At 50.2% G+C, this 20,461-nt stretch overlaps 1 protein-coding gene across 2 annotated transcripts in view; it reads right to left on the bottom strand.

Annotated features, from left to right (window-relative positions):
* Positions 1–18,404, bottom strand: part of LOC311146384 (zinc finger protein 521-like) — an 82,430-nt gene extending 64,026 nt beyond the window's left edge. Inside the window, exons 1-2 of one of the 2 annotated variants that reach the window (XM_084182880.1) lie at positions 15,180–18,404; positions 14,716–14,797 (exon numbers count right to left, since the gene is read on the bottom strand). In XM_084182880.1, coding sequence (XP_084039006.1) covers positions 14,716–14,797; positions 15,180–18,389 — 3,292 coding nt within the window. In that variant the 5' untranslated portion in view covers positions 18,390–18,404. Of the gene's footprint in view, positions 1–14,715; positions 14,801–15,179 lie in introns of both variants that reach the window. The other variant, XM_084182879.1, reaches the window with a different exon arrangement.
* Between the last annotated feature and the right edge of the window lie 2,057 nt (positions 18,405–20,461).

Here is a 20,461-nt window from a genome sequence, read left to right as displayed (position 1 = left end):
AATGTGTTCAACATCCACTGAAGTAGGTAGAAAGTTTACTAGATAGCTAAAGTAGTTGCCTTGGTAACCAAACAGACCTGCTAGTTTAGCTAACCAAACCATCAGTCCTAGCTTGCTATTATGAAAATCAAATTCAACAATGTAAATAATGTTTTCAATTCGACTTTTGCTTTCAAAAGCAGCTCAAACATAGAACATGTAAGAATGAACTATAGACATTGAATTATACCGTGTTGATATACTGTGCATTATATGGAAATAACACACACTCTAGAATGCCCTTCAAGCCAATCAGAAATGAGTATTCAACAATGCCATGCAGATGATGAATGCAGTACACACATTATCCTCCGCATAACAACATTTAAAACCATGATACAGACTAAATCTGCTCCACGCCGACAATTCCACCTCAGCCGAGTCAAGTAACTGTATTAGCAATGATATATCAACATTAATGCTTAATATGTAATGTAGCTTTCATCCTGGTAGTTCCTGTGTGAGTTCGATTTATGAGGAAGGAATCGCCCAGGACTATCTCCTCTCCCAGTGTTCCGGAGCGTGTTGACGATGGAGCCTGAGGGGACTGCAGTCACGGAACGGAACAGGGGAAACAAGGAGGAACTTTCTAAGATGAGGAGCTGAGGAGGGGAAGAGTTGGAGGGATAAAGTGCAGATCTGTTTTCTCCTCATCTACAATGTTAAGAGATCAAGTAAGGAGAGACTACTGTAAGAAACTGTACACTTATCTTTTCATTGATCTAAAGGGAACATGACAATTGTTTGTAGCCTATAGTATAATTCTGAGTATAGAAAACAAGCTAAAAAAACATTTCACCAAGACAAACAACAGAAATACCACACCTTACCAAATTAAATGAAAGTCAAAATGACAAAGACTCTGAAACTGGGGGTCAAAATCTACAGTACAATTTCCTTTCTAAATGATGGGTGTCCATTTTCATGTGTCTGACCAGTCTCCTTGAGAGGAGAAATGGCGGTGCTTTCACTGCATGGTTGCAGGCAGGGCTGCTATCACACGGGACACAGGAGGGGGGTCGGGGGGGGGGAGCACCTGAAGCACCTGAAACCTATTAGAGAGCGCTTTGGAACATTCCACAGGGTTCCGCCACTCCGCCCCACATTGGCCAGAGGGCATCGTAAAGGTCTTCACTGAGAGGGTCGCTCCCTATATCAGATGCCCAGTTTGTTTTGTCCACAGACCCAGTGTACTGTACAGCCAGGTGAGGCAAGGTGAAACAACACAACCACCACTGCCTGAGAACGAAAGGATGATGCTTGTAAAACTGCTATACATATGTGGCTGTTGTTGTACAAGTTGGGCAATACAGCATGGAAAAGGTAAATGTTACTACTACAGCAGTGTAGGGGCAGTATAGCAATGTGAAGAGCTCTTCTGAATGGCAACAATAAAAATTTAATATGACACCTATTTTTTAAATTATGTTTTTATTAATCACACCCACATACAGTATAAATGTACTATAAACATACTAACACAAATCAATAACTTCCACCAAACACCTCTGCACTGGAAATGTAGCCATACAGTAGGTTTGACTAACAACCAAACTGGTCCAATCAGAAGCCTGGGTTGTAGGCATGACCTTTGGTGACCCTGAGAGCCCCTAGACAGGTGGGCGGTGGCCCCTGTGGCCCCAGTGCAGGGTCCATATTGGCAGTGACCCCTCTACCCTCCACCAATGGGGAGCTCAGGCCATGATGAGCAGCTGGGTCACAAGCACTAAGCACATTAATATCTTCTTAATGATAATAATCATTATGGCATAAGCACCTTCCCCAAAGTGGGCCGGCTTGTGGGAAGTGCCAGGTTAGCATCATTGTCGTTGTTAAGGTAAAAAACTGAGATGAAATGGCTCTTTTAATGGGCACTATATCTCACAGCACAGCCATCATGACAATGACTAAAGTGATGAGATTTCTTAAAATAACATAGTCCCTGCAACTGTAACATCTATCAAAACACTTGACACATATGAACAATATTTAATCACTGTGTATGAACAAAAGACACATAGAATATATTACACCAGCAACAGTCGCAACCAACCACAGCCTACAGTTTGTCTACCAACTAGAATAACACATTTTCTCTCACAACCCTTTCATTTCAATGTTGTTTATTTACTCTACACTGGACTCTCCACATTGTGGCACCACTCAACCACAGTACTGTCTTCCAGAGCTTCCCAATCCATGAAGCTACCACATCCTCACAGTGTTTCCCATGAACCCTCCATCCACCTCATTTAATATAACTGTCACTGTTCACCTTCTGTATCATAGACTATTCTCTGTTGTACAAGTCGGGCAATACAGCATGGCAAAGGTAAATGTTACTACTACAGCAGTCTAGGGGCAGTATGGCGATGTGAAGAGCTCTTCTGAATGGCAACAATAAAAATTAAATATGACACCCTCATGTTGTGTGACCACAACATGAAAAAGGAGGCCTTTATCAAATAGACCTAAAATGTCAAGAATTACTATAATCTAACAACACACTGCAACAGATCATGTTTGTGTTCAATACTTTGCCATCTGGACTCATAACAGCCAGAGCCCAATAGTGCACTCACACTAAAAAACAAACGCACATAAACACACAGAACCCAACGCCAACTATACCGCGCTAGCTAGCTCTATGTACACACCACTGTCCCTGCACTGTCCCTGTGTTTAGCTGCAGCATCAAGGTCCATCTCTGTGCTCTGCGTTTGGCTGGCTCTCTGTCCATCCAGGCCTCAGTGTTATGCTCGGTGGGTTTAGCGAGATGTGTCTGTGGCCTCTCCTCTGGCCGCCCGTGTCCATTTGCTCTGCGGGTATGGCAGGCCCGAGCTGACAGATGGCAGCCCCTCTCCTCCACTCCCATTCTGCTCCCGCTCTGGAGGAACACAGTAACTGGTTTTTCCTCCGACGTTGACCTTGCCACAGCCAGGGAGCGATCCAGGCTGGCACTCCGCCTGTCGAACAGGAGGGTAATGACGTCCAGTGCCGCTCACATGATTATTAAGGCTTTGACGCTGGGGGGCCTTTTGAGGGGCTCACGCTCTACCCCCCCTTCCCTCTCCTCCCATGTCTGTCGTTCACACACCGAGCGTTGATGACAACAGTCAATCGTTACACAGCACTTTGGAAAGACCAATTGTGCCCCATAAACAGTGTTCCAAAACTTTGTGGATACATTGGGTATCTCTTTGGCTCATTGTGATACGGCTTTACCACTGGAATGTTTTCTCTGTATTTGCTTTCCAGCAAAATAGTTATCTTACATCTCAACTGGATGTACTACTGTATATTCTCCCAGCTGACACCAACAGGAAAGGACTACATAGATAAACCAGACTAAGATAGATTAGTGACTCTACCATTGGTGGTGACAACCTCTAAAGCCATAGTCAGTCTACCACAACACAACGTTAGGCCTGTAATTCTCCCCATGCAGGCCGGAGGGAGGCATCTCTCTCCAGGCACGCTTAGAGTCTGGGTCACACTATGTGACGCCGGTCTGGGATTTGAGAGGTGTGGGTTGCACCGTTGACCTTTACGAAGGCAGAGCTGTCTGTTTGCACTGCTCCCATAAGCCCCCTCCCCGTCTGACTGCTTAGCAACCCTCTTGGACCGGGGCGGGCCGTGCTGCGCATGCTCCGATGGCCTCTGTGACATCTCGGAACCTCCAGGGAGGGACAGGACTGGAGAGGTTAATTCTGATCATCCAGTATTTATAGGGCACTTCAGAACAAGGGTTGGCATTAACACTCTAAAGGAGACATCCCTCCTGTATATTAATAAAACATAGAGGAGCCAGGATCGGAGAACAGGAAGAATGAGCTTTCTACCTCGAGCTCATTCCAGGTCGGCAGAGCAACCAAGTTACGTGGTAGCTGGGCTAGAGCTTGTCACGGTTCAGACAGACGACCAGAGGACCACAATTGCGTCACACCAGAAAGTTTATTAAAACTTAAGGGAAAAGGGAAGTAGGGAGTGAGTGAAGGCTCCAGGGGTAACAGGGATCCCGTCCAATGTGCTGGGTCTGTGCCCCCCCCCAGTGGCAGCGATGCGTCCTATGAAGCCGGTGGTGGGTGGTCCAGAAGTCCTGGGGGGGGGGGGAGACACAGACACAACAGGGCGGATGAAACAAGGCAGCAGTACAGTTCAAGGGAAATCCAAATACGTAGTAGCAAGGCAGAAGGCTGGTCAGAGTTACCGGGATCGAAGAGTAGTCAGGAGTCGTTATGGCAAAAAGCAGGTCTGGATCTCCTGGGGCAGAAGAGTATCCAAACATCAGGCAGGTCCGGGAACACAAAACCAGGGTGAGCCAGAAGCGCGAGCAAACAGGTTCCGGGTGTGAGCTTTGCAGACGATCTGACCAAGGAGAGCTGAAAGACAGGGCTTTAAATACTGGGAGAGGTAGTGGGTAATGCAGCGCAGCTGGCAGAGTAATTAGAGCAGAGCAGAGCAGGGACAGGTGGAGCTAGTTAGGCTGAGTAGAGAGAGTGGTGAGCAGAGTGGAAGAAAATTAAGGTGGTAACCCGGTGGAGTGAGAGGCTCATGACAGAACCCCCCCCCCAAGGGACGGCCCCAGAAGTCCCAAGAGCAACACCACGCCGGGCGGGAGGAGGGGAGCCGGAGGAGGGCTAGAACTCCTCCGAACGGTCCGAGTGAACGTCCTCATCCTCGGAGGAAGCCGGAGGGCCGTGGTCGGGAGATGGGACAGGTCCCGAGACAGGATCAGGCACAGGACAGGAAGCCGAGCGGGCAGGACGGTTAGGGACCCCTCTGGGGCGGCCCCTACGGATTGCAGGTTGATCAGGATGCCGTTGGTGGAAGGCGGTGATGAGAGTCCTATCCACAATCCGACTAGCTGGCACCCAGGTCCTTTCCTCAGGTCCATAGCCCTCCCAGTCAATGAGGTACTGGAGACCCCTACCCCTCCGTCTGGACCGAAGCAGGCGGCGGACGGTGTAAACCAGACCACCATCGACGAGCCGTGGAGGAGGAGGACAAGGCGCAGCAGGGACCAGCGGACTCTCATGAATGGGCTTAATCTTAGACACATGGAAAGTGGGGTGCACCCTCAGGGAATTAGGCAGTTGGAGCCGGACAGCAGTTGGGCTAATCACTCTTATGATAGGGAATGGGCCAATGAACCGAGGTGCCAGCTTCTGCGACTCCACCCTGAGTGGCAGGTTCTTCGATGACAACCACACCCTTTGACCAACCTGGTAGGTGGGAGCAGGAATTCTCCGACGGTTGGCCCCGGTAGTGTAGCTGGCAACGGATCTGAGGAGTGTGGCTCGGGCTTGTGACCAGGTGCGGCGACATCGACGGGCAAAAGCAAGTGCAGATGGGCAAGTAACCTCCTCTTCCTGGCTGGCAAATAGAGGAGGCTGGTATCCATAAACACATTGGAAAGGGGACATACCGATGGCAGAGCAGGTCAGAGAATTGTGTGCGTACTCCACCCATGTCAATTGCTGCGACCAGGAGTGGGGGTTGCGTGAAGTCATGCATCGCAGTGCCTTCTCGAGCTCCTGATTTGCCCGCTCTGACTGCCCATTGGATTGGGGATGGAATCCGGAAGTCAGACTGACTGTGGCTCCCAGCAGGTGACAGAACTCCTTCCAAAAAGCGGAGGAGAATTGTGGACCACGGTCAGAAACTACATCCTTTGGCAGTCCGTGGATCCGGAAGACGTGTTCCAGGACCACCTGGGCGGTCTCCTTGGCGGTTGGGAGCTTGGGGAGGGGAATGAAGTGTGCCATCTTGCTGAATCGGTCAACTATGGTGAGAATGACGGTCATGCCACTTGAAGGGGGCAGCCCCGTGACAAAGTCAAGGGCGATGTGAGACCAGGGACGTCTGGGCACAGGCAGGGGCTGCAGCAATCCGGCTGGGGGCTGGCAGGACGACTTGTGTTGGTTGCAGATGGGGCAGGCTTGGACGAATTCCCGTACATCCTTTCTCAGAGAGGGCCACCAGAACCTCTGGGCGAGCAGGTTGTAAGTGCGGGTGGAGCCAGGGTGACAAGCTAGGCGGGAGTCATGTCCCCACTGAACGACCTGGGACCTCAGGTTTTCGGGGACAAAAAGGCGGTCAGCTGGGCAAGTGCTGGGACCTGGCTGGTTACGGAGAGCTTCCAGCACCTGTTCCTCAACAGCCCAGGTCAGAGCTGCTACGATGCAGGGACTTGGCAGAATCGACACAGGGTCCTTGGAGGGGGTGTCATCCTTCTGGAATTGACGGGAGAGGGCGTCTGGCTTGGTGTTGCGTGATCCAGGCCGGTATGACAGAGTGAAATTAAACCTGGTGAAGAACAGGGCCCAGCGGGACTGCCTGGAGTTCAACCGTTTGGCCGTGCGGATGTACTCCAAGTTCTTATGATCGGTCCAAACGAGAAATGGAATGGTGGACCCCTCCAGCCAGTGACGCCACTCCTCCAAGGCAAGCTTCACAGCCAGCAGCTCACGGTTCCCTATGTCGTAATTGCACTCAGAGGGGGACAACCGACGTGAGAAAAAGGCACAGGGATGGAGCTTCCTATCCTCCGCAGCCCACTGAGAAATCACAGCACCAACTCCCACATCCGAGGCGTCCACCTCCACAATGAATTGCCGGTCCACATCAGGCATCTGGAGGATGGGAGCGGAGGTGAACCTCACCTTGAGGGTACTGAAGGCTTTGTCGGCTGCTGGGGTCCAGGTGAAGGGTTGCTTGGTGCTGGTTAGAGCAGTGAGAGGGGCAGCAACGGTACTGTAGTTCCGGATAAACTTTCTATAGAAGTTAGCAAACCCCAGAAACTGTTGCAGCTTCTTTCTGTTCTCCGGAACTGGCCATGAAGTGACTGCTGATACTTTGGCAGGATCCATTTGGATACTTCCCTCTGCCACTATGTACCCCAGGAAGGCCACTGTCTTGACGTGAAACTCACATTTCTCTGCCTTGGCGTAGAGGGAATTCTCCAGAAGACGGTGAAGGACTTGCTGGACATGGCGGGTGTGTTCAGACAGGTTTCTGGAGTAGATTAAGATGTCATCCAGGTAAACGAAGACAAACTTGTTTAACATGTCCCGCAGTACATCATTCACTAGAGCCTGGAACACAGCAGGAGCATTGGTGAGGCCAAAAGGCATAACCAGATACTCGTAGTGGCCTGTTGGTGTATTGAATGCGGTTTTCCATTCATCTCCCTCCCGGATCCGCACTAGGTGGTAAGCGTTTCTGAGATCCAACTTGGTAAAAACAGTGGCTCCCTGGAGCAACTCAAAAGCAGAGGTGAGCAGAGGCAGAGGGTAACGGTTTTTCACTGTGATGTCGTTGAGTCCCCTGTAGTCGATGCAGGGGCGAAGAGATCCGTCCTTCTTCCCCACAAAGAAGAAGCCAGCACCAGCAGGAGATGAAGATGAACGGATTAATCCTGCGGACAGAGAGCCATTGATGTAGTCCTCCATGGACTTTCTTTCAGGAGCAGACAACGAATAAAGACGACCCCTTGGAGGGGCTGTTCCAGGGAGGAGGTCGATGGCACAGTCGTACGGTCGGTGAGGGGGCAGAGATGTGGCTCTTGCTTTGTTAAACACCTCTCTGAGACCATGGTAGCATTCTGGGACATTGGAGAGGTCAGGAGCGGAGTTAGTAGGTACTGGCCGAGGGGGTAGTGCGGCAGCAAGCAGGCAGGTTCGGTGGCAGTCCTCTCCCCACTCCCTGATCACCCCGGTCACCCAGTCGAGCTGAGGGTTGTGCCGGCGGAGCCATGGGTAACCCAGGATGAGGGGTTGGCCTGGAGAGGGGAGCAGGTGAAACTGGATAGTTTCTTGATGGTTTCCGGACAGACCCATCGAGACCGGGGCCGTGACATGAGTGACCGATCCGAGTAAGTGTCCGTCCAGTGCCCGGGCAGGAATAGGAGGTGTCAAACGGAGGTTCTCCAGTCCCAGTTGGCGTGCCAGCTTGATGTCCATTATGTTGGCTTCGGCGCCAGAATCCACCAGAGCAGCCAGGGTGTGAGTTGAGTCAGAGAGGCGGAGGTGAACTTGCAGCAGGGGTTTGCGGTCGGAGGACTGGATGGTCATTGAACTCAACCGGACTCCCCCTATGCCCGGTGAGCTTCGGCCCTTTAAAGGGCAGGTTACCACACGATGTCCATCACCTCCACAATAGAGGCAGAGGTTTGAGGTGAAGCGGCGCTGGCGCTCTGCAGGAGTGAGAGAGGCTCGCCCAATCTCCATAGGCTCAGACTGATCAAGCTGACCTGGGTGAGTGGCAGTAGATGACAGGAGCCCAGTCGGATCTCTCCGAATGCCGGTAGTAGGTGGACCTTGGCGCCCCCTCTCACGACGACGGGTCTGTATCCTTCTGTCGATCCTGACAGTCAGTGCGATGGCTTCATCAAGAGTGGAAGGCAGTTCATGGGAGACCAACTCGTCCTTGATATAGTCAGCCAAACTATGGAAGAACGCGTCCACCAACGATGGTGTGTTCCAAGAACTTCGTCTAGCCAGGGTTCGGAAGTCGATGGAATGGTCTGCGACTGTACGTCTGCCTTGTCGAATACTGAACAGTTCACGAGACGCCTCTGCGGTTGGTGAATCCAGGTCAAACACCTTCAGCATCTCCTCAGCAAACAGGTCGAAGGTTGCACATGCGGGGGTTTGACGTTCGAACTCTGCTGTTCCCCAGAGTCGAGCTCGGCCCGTCAGGTGAGTGATGGCATACCCAACTTTAGCCCCCTCCGTGGCGAAGGTCCTTGGCTGCAAGGAGAACTGAAGTCGGCAGCTAGTCAGGAATGGCCGGACCTGGGTTGAATCGCCGTTGAACCGCTCGGGGTTTCCAATCTTGGGTTCCGGAGCAGCGGCTGCAATGACCGGGGCAGGTAACTCGGGGGCAGGGCTGGTGGGCAGACTGGCTGGGGTAAGGTTGGTGAGGAGTTGAATGATCATGGCGAGTTGTTGTTGCTGCTGCTGGAACTGCTGCTCATGCTCGTCGGTTTCCATGTCGGGGGAAGTGTGCGCTGAGTCCATAAGGGTCAGATCGTACTGTCACGGTTCAGACAGACGACCAGAGGACCACAATTGCGTCACACCAGAAAGTTTATTAAAACTTAAGGGAAAAGGGAAGTAGGGAGTGAGTGAAGGCTCCAGGGGTAACAGGGATCCCGTCCAATGTGCTGGGTCTGTGCCCCCCCCCAGTGGCAGCGATGCGTCCTATGAAGCCGGTGGTGGGTGGTCCAGAAGTCCTGGGGGGGGGGGGAGACACAGACACAACAGGGCGGATGAAACAAGGCAGCAGTACAGTTCAAGGGAAATCCAAATACGTAGTAGCAAGGCAGAAGGCTGGTCAGAGTTACCGGGATCGAAGAGTAGTCAGGAGTCGTTATGGCAAAAAGCAGGTCTGGATCTCCTGGGGCAGAAGAGTATCCAAACATCAGGCAGGTCCGGGAACACAAAACCAGGGTGAGCCAGAAGCGCGAGCAAACAGGTTCCGGGTGTGAGCTTTGCAGACGATCTGACCAAGGAGAGCTGAAAGACAGGGCTTTAAATACTGGGAGAGGTAGTGGGTAATGCAGCGCAGCTGGCAGAGTAATTAGAGCAGAGCAGAGCAGGGACAGGTGGAGCTAGTTAGGCTGAGTAGAGAGAGTGGTGAGCAGAGTGGAAGAAAATTAAGGTGGTAACCCGGTGGAGTGAGAGGCTCATGACAGAGCTACAACAACCGAAATCTTCATTAGGTTTTTAATTCTAAGATAATGCTATTCTGAGGTAAGATTTCAAAAAAGCAAAAAGCAATTGTATACTGTGTGTAGGTGATAACAATGAGATAGAGTACTGCAACAGTATCTCCTCAAAAGGATTTGCCAAAATAGAATCACCATGGTGACCTGACATCTGCCTACCAATCATTTGCCTACCAGTCCAGACATTGTTCGCTCAAAGCTTGTGCAAACAAACCGTATGAACTGTGGGAGCATCACATATTTTCTCACATGTTGGCCTAGTCTGTGAGGTGTGGGGAAATGTCAAGAAAATCTATAGATAAGGACCACATCAGACTGAGCTTGTCTGACCTAGCAACAGACTATCCCAACGGTGATGTCAATTACCTCTGCTTTACAACAAACATATCTTTCCAGGAAGAGTACCTTCACCGCAATGCCATAAAAGTTTTTAATGCAGACAGTCTCTGAGTTAAAGGAAGTAGCTAGAATCCATGAGGGAAAACTGTGCAATTGAATGTGTCGAAACTAAAGATAGGAAGTATCTTTCTTTGCAGCCTGTTTCACTATTCTCCTCATGGACGCCACATTAGTCAGGCAGAGAGGTAGAATTTAACGGGAAGGAAGGTGCGCTTAATTGCATATTAGCAGCAGCACACTCGGCTGAATGGGAGGTGACTGTGCTAACGAACGGAGAGGCATTATTATTAATCACCAATTACTAAAAAGCAGGCTAGGAAATCACACTCAGTCTACTCTGTATACATTACGCATGGCTTCCTTTTGTTTCCAGTGGCTGGTCTGGGCTGGTCGGAGTGGGGCTGGTCTGTTCTCTTATTTATTTCATAACGTTGATCCAGTTCCTGTTGCTGTGGTGTGTTGTGTTTACTATTGGGTTTTGGAGTCTGTTCCAGACCCCTAGGAGTGAAATGAGAAGCTCGTTCCACTATGTTTGTTAACAGATTACATGTGTTTGCGCCTTATTAATGACTTTCATTCACTGCAGAGCACAGGTAGGCTATGTCTTACTGTTATGCTGTCTCGTGGTAATAACAAGCAAATCAAAAGAGGATTTCAGGGCAGGACATTTGGGGAGAAAAACAACAATAAAACCATTACATTTCTTTACGCACCATGAAAATAAATGTTCTTTAATGGAGTAGTGAGTGAGTGAGTGTGTCACCACCAGTGAAGAAGAGACAGTGACAGAGACAGCATAATCAACACACCCAAGCTGCTCCAGGGACCCAAAACAAGGAGGATATATGTCAGGGGTAATTTGCAGCCCTTTAGAGAGGCCTTTTAGCCTCCAATACTGCTATACTTCCCTGCTTACTCTATCATCACTAAAAGGCAAACACAATAAGGGTTGCCAGATTGGTAGATAGTATGAAAAAATAAACAGGCTTTTTAGCTCTAAAATATAGCTATACTTTCCAGCTTACACTATCATCACTAAAAGCCAAACACAGTAAGGGTTGCCAGATTGGTGGTTAGTATGAAAAACGGAGTCAGGGAGAGTCAGGGACGGAGAGATAACAGAGAGAGGTAGAAACTGTAGGAGGGCTAGAGACCTCATGCTCCTCACCCTCCTCTCTCCAGCTCTGTAACGGCCCACAGTGCCCCGCTTCACACAGAGCGGCCAGCTGTACAGCAAATGTGCCTTTCCCTCTCCGCCCCCGAACCACGTCCCCCACCCCCCTCCGCCCAGGCTGACCAGGCCACCGGCTTCGCTCTGTGAGAGGTAGAAGGCTCCTCCCTGATTTGGCTGCAGGCTCAGCGTTGTCTTGTCACCAGCCCAAAAACCGGTAGAGGTGACCCCAAAACCACTTTCTGGAATGTGCTGCCCAGGGTTTGTTTGTTTATGATTGTCCTTCTGAGCCTTGCCACCTTGGCTGGAGTAGCCACTTGGGCTGAACTAGTGTAAAAAGATAGGATCAGAGTGAAAACCAAAACTGTGAAAATGTGGGACCCTTTTTCACCTTTTAAGCACCATGCTCAGTGCCCATGCTTTACAAACGTGTCAGTGGTCACCTGAAATCCACACAGGGGTATTTGGAACATTAGGATAAATGGGTCAAAAGTCCCCCCCATGATTTTCCAAATGTCAGAGTTCACAGGGAGGTTAAAGTGAAGCTCTGTGGAGAGGTGATGGCCTGCTGGTTAAAACCCAACAGGCTTAACTGACATATGAAAGACCTTCAAAGGCAAACAGTTCAAAACAAACAATATAACTGGAAAACAAATGTCAGAGAGTTTTGTCTCATACAACCCAAATAGATGACTGACACAAATTGTTGTTGTGTCTGTGTGGAAGATGTGGAATGCCATATTCAACATCCTACACAAAGAAAGATACAAATGAGGGATTTGTGGGTTGATGACCACAACAGCTGAAAACAGTATAAATCTGTTTGTCTCTGGAGATGAATCGGACACCCTCAATTCTGTAAGTGCGCCATGCCAAAAAAAAACTCTAAACTAAAGAGTGGCCAGCTGTCTTCTGTGCTGCTATTAAATTGCTCCTTGGATGGTGGCGATATCATTTTTTTCTCCATAGGAGTATCACACCAGGTCCCCAAACAGAGCGACCAGCTGTACAGCAAATGTGTACTGATCCATCTGGGCCCTAGCAGGCTGCGGCTTCCATCTTAAGACACATGGGGCTGTTTCCAGGGCTTGGCCAGGGCTGGTCTAGCCTGGTTAAACCAGACTGAATGCTGCATTCGCATGGGGGACAATGGTTCATTCTGGTTTAACCAGGCTAGGGCTTGTCTGCAGTGTAGTGCACACTCCTCCTACAGCCCCCCCCCCCCACCAGAGCTGTGCTTTCTGTCTGTTGGAGAATAGGAGGTTGGTCTGTCATCATCCGAGCATAATATCCATGCATCAAAATGTGCTGGCAGAGGAGGACACTAGCTTGCTAGCACTTTGGTTAGGATGGGGGAGAGAGGAAAAGCTAGCCTTTTGGTTAGGATGGGGGAGAGAGGGAAGGAAGGGGGAGACAGAGTGCACTTGGCTTACGTTCGGAGACTATTGTATTACAACGATAGACAGCTGAGATTGACCTGTCTCGGTCGGTGAGACAATTCTCGGGCTCTGTTATTCCATACACTTAGCGATCGTGGAATGTCACGCCACATCACTATATATAGAGTTATCAGTGTGAAGCGACACCAGTGCGGAGGGGGGCAGGAGTGGTGCGGGGCATGGGTTGAAAACAACATCCCTATGAATCCAGCGACTGCTCCATTACCTAGGCTAATAACGCTGACAGCTGAGCGGAGATGACCCCAGACCCCCGTTTCCCCTGTCCTGTACAGATGGCCATTAAAGAGAGAAAGTGTCCCTTTATCAGGGAGAGAGAGAGAAGGTATTTAGAGCTTTTTCTAAATCAGGAAGGTGGGGTTTTCAGTTTTTTGGGGGGCAAATTAGCTTTGTGGTAATTACAGCCTGCTCCGGGTTTAACCCTCCCATTGTTGGATAGGGAGAGCAGAGAGAGACATTCCTCAGCATATACAACCAAGGTCACCTCCGAACAATGTTGGTGTAATAACATAAGTTAAGGCAATTAGTAATCATTTATTGTTTATATCTATTTCAATTTGATCTATTTGAAGTGTATAATTTTATATAAAGTGCATTCCATATATCAATATTTTATTTTGATCCATCGCACACTTGTATTTATTCTGAATAGAGTCAGAAAAGTAGGACATCCTTCAATAAACCAATCGTCTATCCATTCTTTTTCTGAAGCTGTTTGGATTCTAACATTAAGGGGGAAGTATGTGTGGCTGAAAGACATAATGTAACCAGTAGGGGGGTTGTTTTGTACCAAAACAGCATGCACCATGCCAGCCTGTGATAGAGAAAGGACTAGTGCTAGCATGGTGTTGTATTAGGCACCCCCAGTAGAGTGTAGAGAGAGCAGATCAGATTAATACAAACCAACCACACATTTACACACTTTCAGTCACACACAAACACAAGCACATGCACACACACACAGCACACCGTCAAAATCACAAATCACATGCCTGTGATTGTTTATGCACAAACAGTGTGTTCCTGATAGAATTGCCCAGTGGTCCTGATAGAATTGCCCGCCGTGTTTAAATTCACCTGCGCCTAGGAGCGCATCCCAAACAGAGAGGCGGTTTGGTTCCAGATCAATGAGTCTCTCTCCCACTGAAGACAACAGATAATGCAGTGTAATGAAAGAGCCGCCAAACGAGATGAATAAATGAATGAATAAAGGAAGGTGAGACTAGAATTCAGACACCTACTTACTACAGGCAAGAAAGAAAGAAGCCTGGCTTTTGAATTGTGTATTCGCTGCAAATAATTCTACCTGCATACAAATGAAAGCCAAAAGTAAAGACGTTTGAGAATTATAGAACAGAAGAGTGTACTCTTTGCGTTGGAATCAAGCTTTCAGAATAATAATGAATAACATTTGATTAAAGTGTTTTATCTAGAATGTGTTCAATGAACTTAGCGTATCAAATTGGATCTACATTGTTGTTTTTATACATTTCATACAGGATCAGGCATTTCAGCATTGACAGACAAACATTTCTGAAAATCAAGAGCAGGCACACACACAATGTTCATGCTTGTGTTTCACAGAGGCTATCATCATCATTTCACAAGGTATCAAAATAGAGGCTTGAATATGATATATTTATGCTAACAGTAATTATTTGTATTACATCAAAGGGTGTATTTAGTACTACACTATAGGGAGAATGTGAAAGATGTAAAGCCACGTGTAATAATATGCTCTGGATAAGAGCGTCTGCTAAATGACCAAAATGAAATATAAATGGAATATCTTGGGGAAATATGTTGAATAATAAACAATATATTGAACAGATATTCCTTTGTTTGACTACTTTAGACAGTTCCTCAAAACAAGTGACCATAAGCATAGAGAGAAAATAAGAACTGAATAACCTTACCTAGCATGTGGTTGGCCACGTGGACCTGGATGTCCCATTCGCTGTAGAAGACCATCTGACACTTGATGCACTGGTAGGTCTTCTTCTAAGCAAGAAACCAAGGGAAAAGGACAACACAAGGACACAGGGTTTTAGACTACGTCAATGTCACATTCTTACTGAGCACTCAGAGGACTTACTGAGCACTTCTTTGGCTAGAAATCCTATAACTAATGTGTGCGGTTAATCAACAAGCTGACTAGACAATCAAAAAACGTGGATACTTTTCTAATTTGGACATTTTCTAACACATTAGTTATTTAATATATGGGTTTCCCAGACACATATTAAGCCTAGTCCTGGACTAAAAAGCATTGTCAATTAAGAATCTCCATTGAAATAGTTTTTTAGTCTAGGACTAGGTTTAATCTCTGTCCGGGAAACTGGCCCATTGGGTTCATCTCCATTGTATTAAGGTCCCTCACCTCCTCAGTCTGTGAGGGGCTGGCCCTGGGCATGGGGGAGACTTGTGGGGTCCTGAGCTGCCCGCTGTTGCTGTCCCCTCCCTGCTCCCTGTGCACCTTCTGGACGTGGTTCTGCAGCTCAGCCTCCGACTCAAACTTCACATTGCAGCTGGTGCACCGCGTCTTGGCGGCGGTCGAGGAGATAGAGGAGGAGGGCGATGAGGATGAATGGGGTGGCTTGCCTTTCCCCTCTCTGGGGCTGAGTCTCTCCGTCTGAGCGGTCCATGCTGTTACAGGCATGGCTGGGGTCGTAGCCCCTCCCCCTCCCTGCTGCTGCTGCCTGCCTCCGTTCATAACCGTGGGGCTGGAGCTCTTTGAGCCGGCGGCGCTGACACACGCGGCACACAGCCCGTACGGCAGCCCGTTGATGTCCAGCTTCACCAGGTCAGATTTGGAGCGGAACTCCTTCAGGCACGAGGCGCACTTGAAGAGTTTCTGGTTGGCCTGGTGGTGTTGTTGGTGGTGATGCTGGTTGTGGTGGTGGGAGGCCAGATTGGTGGTGCGGCCGATGGGGTGGTTGGTGGACATGGTGCCGGTCTTCTGCATGTGGAAGGTGCCGTGGATCTTGAGCTCCAGGGTGGAGGTGACGGTCTGCATGCATACCACACAGCGGAAGCCCGTCAGGGAGTTCCTCAGGTCGGGGTGCATCTGGCAGTGCTCCATGAAGTCCTCCTCGCTCTGCAGGGGCATCTTGCAGATGCGGCAGCTGCCCGTGTCTAGGCTCTTGCTGTGGGTGACCTTGTGCTCAGTCAACGTGAGCAGCGAGGGGAAACGTTCTCCGCAGATGGGACACATGTAGTGCTTGACGGGGCCCAGGTGGGTCTGCATGTGTTCCCTCAGACCTGCCTCTGAGAAGAAGGTGCGTTGGCAGACGTTACACTTGTGGGTGCCCTTGATCATGTCCGACTTCCTCTTCGCCATGGCGCTCTCACCCGGGCGGATGTTGTGGTCTCGGAGCTGGTGGTTGGTGAGGAGGGAGTCCATGGTGTACGACGCCCCGCAGATGTCACACCCGAACAAGGGGTCAGCGGTGTCCACTTCCTCCTCACTCCCATCATGGTTGTTTGGGGACTCCAACACGCCCCCTGAACCTGCCGCCCCTGCACCATGGCTGTTGGTCAGGAGACCCTGTAGCTCTGCGTCATCCTTGGCCGCCGGGTGGTGGTCCGTTCCTCCGGTGGTGGATCCATTGGCGCCACAGTTCTGGGCCTTGCCCTCGAACACACAATGCTTCTCCCTCAGGTGCTTTTCCAGAAGTACGATGGCGTGGAAGGCCTTGCTGCAGAAGCGGCAGTTATACTTCTTGCTGTGGGTGGTGATGTGGCACTGCAGCTCCACCTCCGTGCCGAATGACTCCCCGCAGAAGATGCAGCGGTGGGCCCGGCCCTGGTTCTCCAGGTGGCTGTGCTTGACATGTAGCTGCAGGTCAGCCTCGTGCCTGAAGTCCCAGTTGCAGGATGTGCAGCGGTACACCTTCTTCTCGTTGCTGTGCTTGACGGCCAGGTGGAGCTGGGTGGACACCTTGGAGTCAAACACTTCCTGGCAGAGGGTGCAGCGGAAGAACACGAACGTGTGCATGTCCAGCAGGTGTTTTTGCAGGTCGTCTACCGAGGTGAACTGCTTGTCGCAGCTCTCGCAGATATAGTAGGTGGAGGTGATGGTAAAGTGGACCGTCACATGCTTCAGCAGGGACTCCTGGTTGGGGAAGTCCTTGTTGCACTGGGGGCAGGTGAGCTGGGGCTGCATCCCATCCAGGTGAGTCTTCAGGTGTGTCTGGAACAGGTCCAGGCTGGTGTACTTGGCCCCACACTGGTTGCAGATGAACTCACTAGTGCCACGATTGCCGCGAGAGGAGGAACCATGAAGGAAAGATTGATCAATCGATATGGGTGAGGAGGGGCTGAGGGTACGCAGAGACTTCTTTCCATTGTTGATGTAGTTCAGCGCCAGAGGAATGTTCTTGTGGTTTTCTTTGATATGCTTGTTCAGCTTCAGAACGCTGTTGAAGATGGGTGAGTTGGTGCAGTAGGAGCAGGAGTACACCTCCACGATGGGCTCCTTGGGGGTCACCTCTAGGGGGGAGTCAAAACGCAGGCTGCCCCCGTCGCAGTGGGTCTGACGGACGTGCTCCTCCAGGGTGGCCTCAGTCAGGAACCCCATGAAGCACTGGGGACAGAAGAAGGCATTACTCTCCTTAGCCACGGGGCTGGGGAAGCCGTGGGAGCAGCGGATGTGTTCTTGAAGAGCGTTGAGGTCACTTAGCACCTCGGTGCAGAAGTTACACTGAAGCAGGGTGTCAGGCAGGCTGCCCAGCAGGGTGGCATGGTCCTCGGCATTGTGCACCTGCTTCAGGTGCTCGTTCAGGTTGAACAGGGAGGGCAGCACCTCCAGGCAGAACTGACACGTGTGTGCCTGCTCGGGTTTGTCCAGGTGCATGGTCCGCAGGTGTATCTGAAGCACGGCAAGGCTAGAGAACACCTGCTTGTTGCAGTAGATACAGCTGTAGGAGATCTTGGGCTGCTTGGACGAGCGGCCCCCAACGTCGTGTGAGGTGTGCTGGGCGGCCCTCTTCCTCCTCCCACGGGTCTTGGGTACGGGCGGGGCGGCCTCCACCATGGTAGAGCTGTCGACGGAGAGGTTGGAGTCCGGGGTGGTGCTGGAGACAGAGGTGTAGCCCACAGTGAGCAGGGATGGGCTGTTGCTGTGGTTACTGGACTCGGGGAGCTGGTGGACATCCATGTGGGCATAGAGGTCCTCCACAGAGAGGAAGTGCTCAGAGCAGACGGCGCAGTTGTGACCTTTGCGGTCGCGGCTGTGGGCCTGGTCAATGTGGGTCAGCAGGACACCCTCGTCGCTGAAGGGCTCGTGGCAGTAGATGCACTGCAAGGCGCCACACAGGCCCCCGTCCTCCGACGGCGAGCACTCGGGGTGGCACTCGGTGATGTGCCTTTGCAACTCCTCAGGGACATCAAAGCCCTCCTCGCAGCGGCTGCACTTCCTCGTCTCCTTCAGCTTCCACTCCTCCCTGGAGAGGCCGCTGCCTGCCCCCCCCCCACCACCGTCTTTGCCCCGCTCGTGGACCTGCATGTGTCCATGGAGGGAGCTGGAGGAGAGAAAGCCCCGGCGGCACACGGGGCACTTGTGGGGCTTGTTGGAGGCGTGGGTCTTCATATGGATCTTGAGGTGGTCGCTGCGTGAGAAGGCCGAGTCGCACTCACCACAGTGGTACTTTTTGTCGCCGGTGTGCAGCTTGACGTGGCGGTCGCGGCTGCGCTTGTGCTTGAACAGGCGGCTGCAGAAGGTGCAGCTGAAGGGGAGCTTGTCACCGTGGCTCTGCTCGTGGCGCTTCAGGAAGCTCAGACGGCTGAAGGACTTGTCGCAGAACTGGCACGGGTACGGTAGGCCGGGGCCCCCTTCATCCTCGCCAAAATCATAGTCTTCACAGTGGCCGGGGGAAGTCTGGTCTTTACTGGATGGAGATGATGCAGGCCAAGAACAGGAAGGATCATCCTCGAGATCAACACTGTCTGTACAGAGATACAGAGATACAGAGATACAGAGAGAGAGAAAGAGAGAGAGAGAGAGAGAGAGAGAGAGAGAGAGAGAGAGAGAGAGAGAGAGAGAGAGAGAGAGAGAGAGAGAGAGAGAGAGAGAGAGAGAGAGAGAGAGAGAGAGAGAGAGAGAGAGAGAGAGAGAGAGAGAGAGAGAAGAGAGAGAGAGAAAGAAAGCGAGAGAGAGAGAGAGATAGAGAAAGAAAGCGAGAGAGAGAGAGAGAGAGAGAGAGAGAGAGAGAGAGAGAGAGAGAGAGAGAGAGAGAGAGAGAGAGAGCATAAGAGAGAGAGGAAGGTGAAAATGAGGAACAAGAGGGAGAGGGAGAAAGAGAGAAAGTGTTTTGTCAGATTGCATTAGGAAGTCATTTGTCTCAGCTCTGTTAAATAGTAAAGGTGGGCTGCTGTGGCATTAGTCATTATGGTAATTGCAAGGTAGCTAAGTATGAATTTACATTCCGTTGTTACTTGGAAAATGTTTCTCTTGCTACTGCATTATGCTTGCCTCTCACAGGAAACAATTCCTCACCTTAGGAGTTATCTAAAAACCTAAATTCCAACCTGTTATTCAAAGTGTAATTACAGGTAAGGAAAGAAAAATTTACATTATTTTACCACAATTAACCTTGTATGTGGCCATGTAATGGCTTAGCCCACTGTGACTTAAAATGCAATCTCTCTGACATTTAATCCCCAACACAAGGCAATGGGGAGCTTCAAGATGTAAGCCCCACATGAGGTAAATGAGACAATTTCTATTATTCTTTAAAAATTACCTGAATAGTTTAGAAGAAATAGACTTTAAAATGACCTTATGTCAAGGGAGAGAAGAAAACAAAAGTCCACATCTTAGAACATTATGCAAGAATTTAAACAGATAAATGTATAGTAATTCAAACACACTGTCGACACATATGTAGGAATAACACTCTCGTCACGACCGCAAAACGAATGACTTTGTAAGGGAAACGCGGTCTGTTCTGACAATTAGTCTATGGATATTAGATTATAGAATATTGGCTCAGCTGAGTGAACACCGGCTGAATGGAGCCATAAGGCAGCCGGTGCTGGAGAGATGAGTGTGCCGGGGGCACTGTGTAGGGTTAGGGTGAGGTCAGAGAGAGAGAGAGAGAGATGGGCGGAGCACGGGGGAGGATAACTACCTCACCCAAGGACAAGCAGGTGCAGTGAAGTACGTGTCATCGCTTTTATCTTTCATTTACTGTCTCTTTATCACAATCGGTTATTCATTGACATTCCAATGGTGCGTAATACAGAACACAGTGTGATATAAAATGGAAAATGCAGAACACCAGTTTCCAGCAGGTTCAAAAGGTGACGGACCACTTCTTCCCTCTGCCGAATTCTAAGTGCTGTGAACTTCCTTATTTAAATAAAACAACGTAATTCCAACCCCTTCGGAATGAAAGCCAAAGTCAAAAGGCCAAAACTTGGAACGGGAAAAACAAGAGGAAACTGCACAGATTCATGGGACGGACAAAGGAAAAGCATAAAGCCTTGATCATTCCAGGATCCAACCTTCCTCTTCACCATGCTATCTTTTAGCTGACGAATAAGTCTGTCCCCCCCCCCCCCCCCCCCCTTCCCATTCTGTTGTTTTTGCTGGGGAGAGAGATCTGCCCTTCGTCAGGATAACATGCCCTCACTGAGCACTTACACCCGTCAGGGCCTATC

The sequence above is a fragment of the Coregonus lavaretus genome (genome assembly GCF_964263955.1).
Source record: "Coregonus lavaretus genome assembly, chromosome: 19".
Classification (NCBI taxonomy): domain Eukaryota; kingdom Metazoa; phylum Chordata; class Actinopteri; order Salmoniformes; family Salmonidae; genus Coregonus; species Coregonus lavaretus.
Note: the sequence above shows the minus strand (reverse complement) of the source record. Positions and strands in the feature narration are given on the sequence as shown.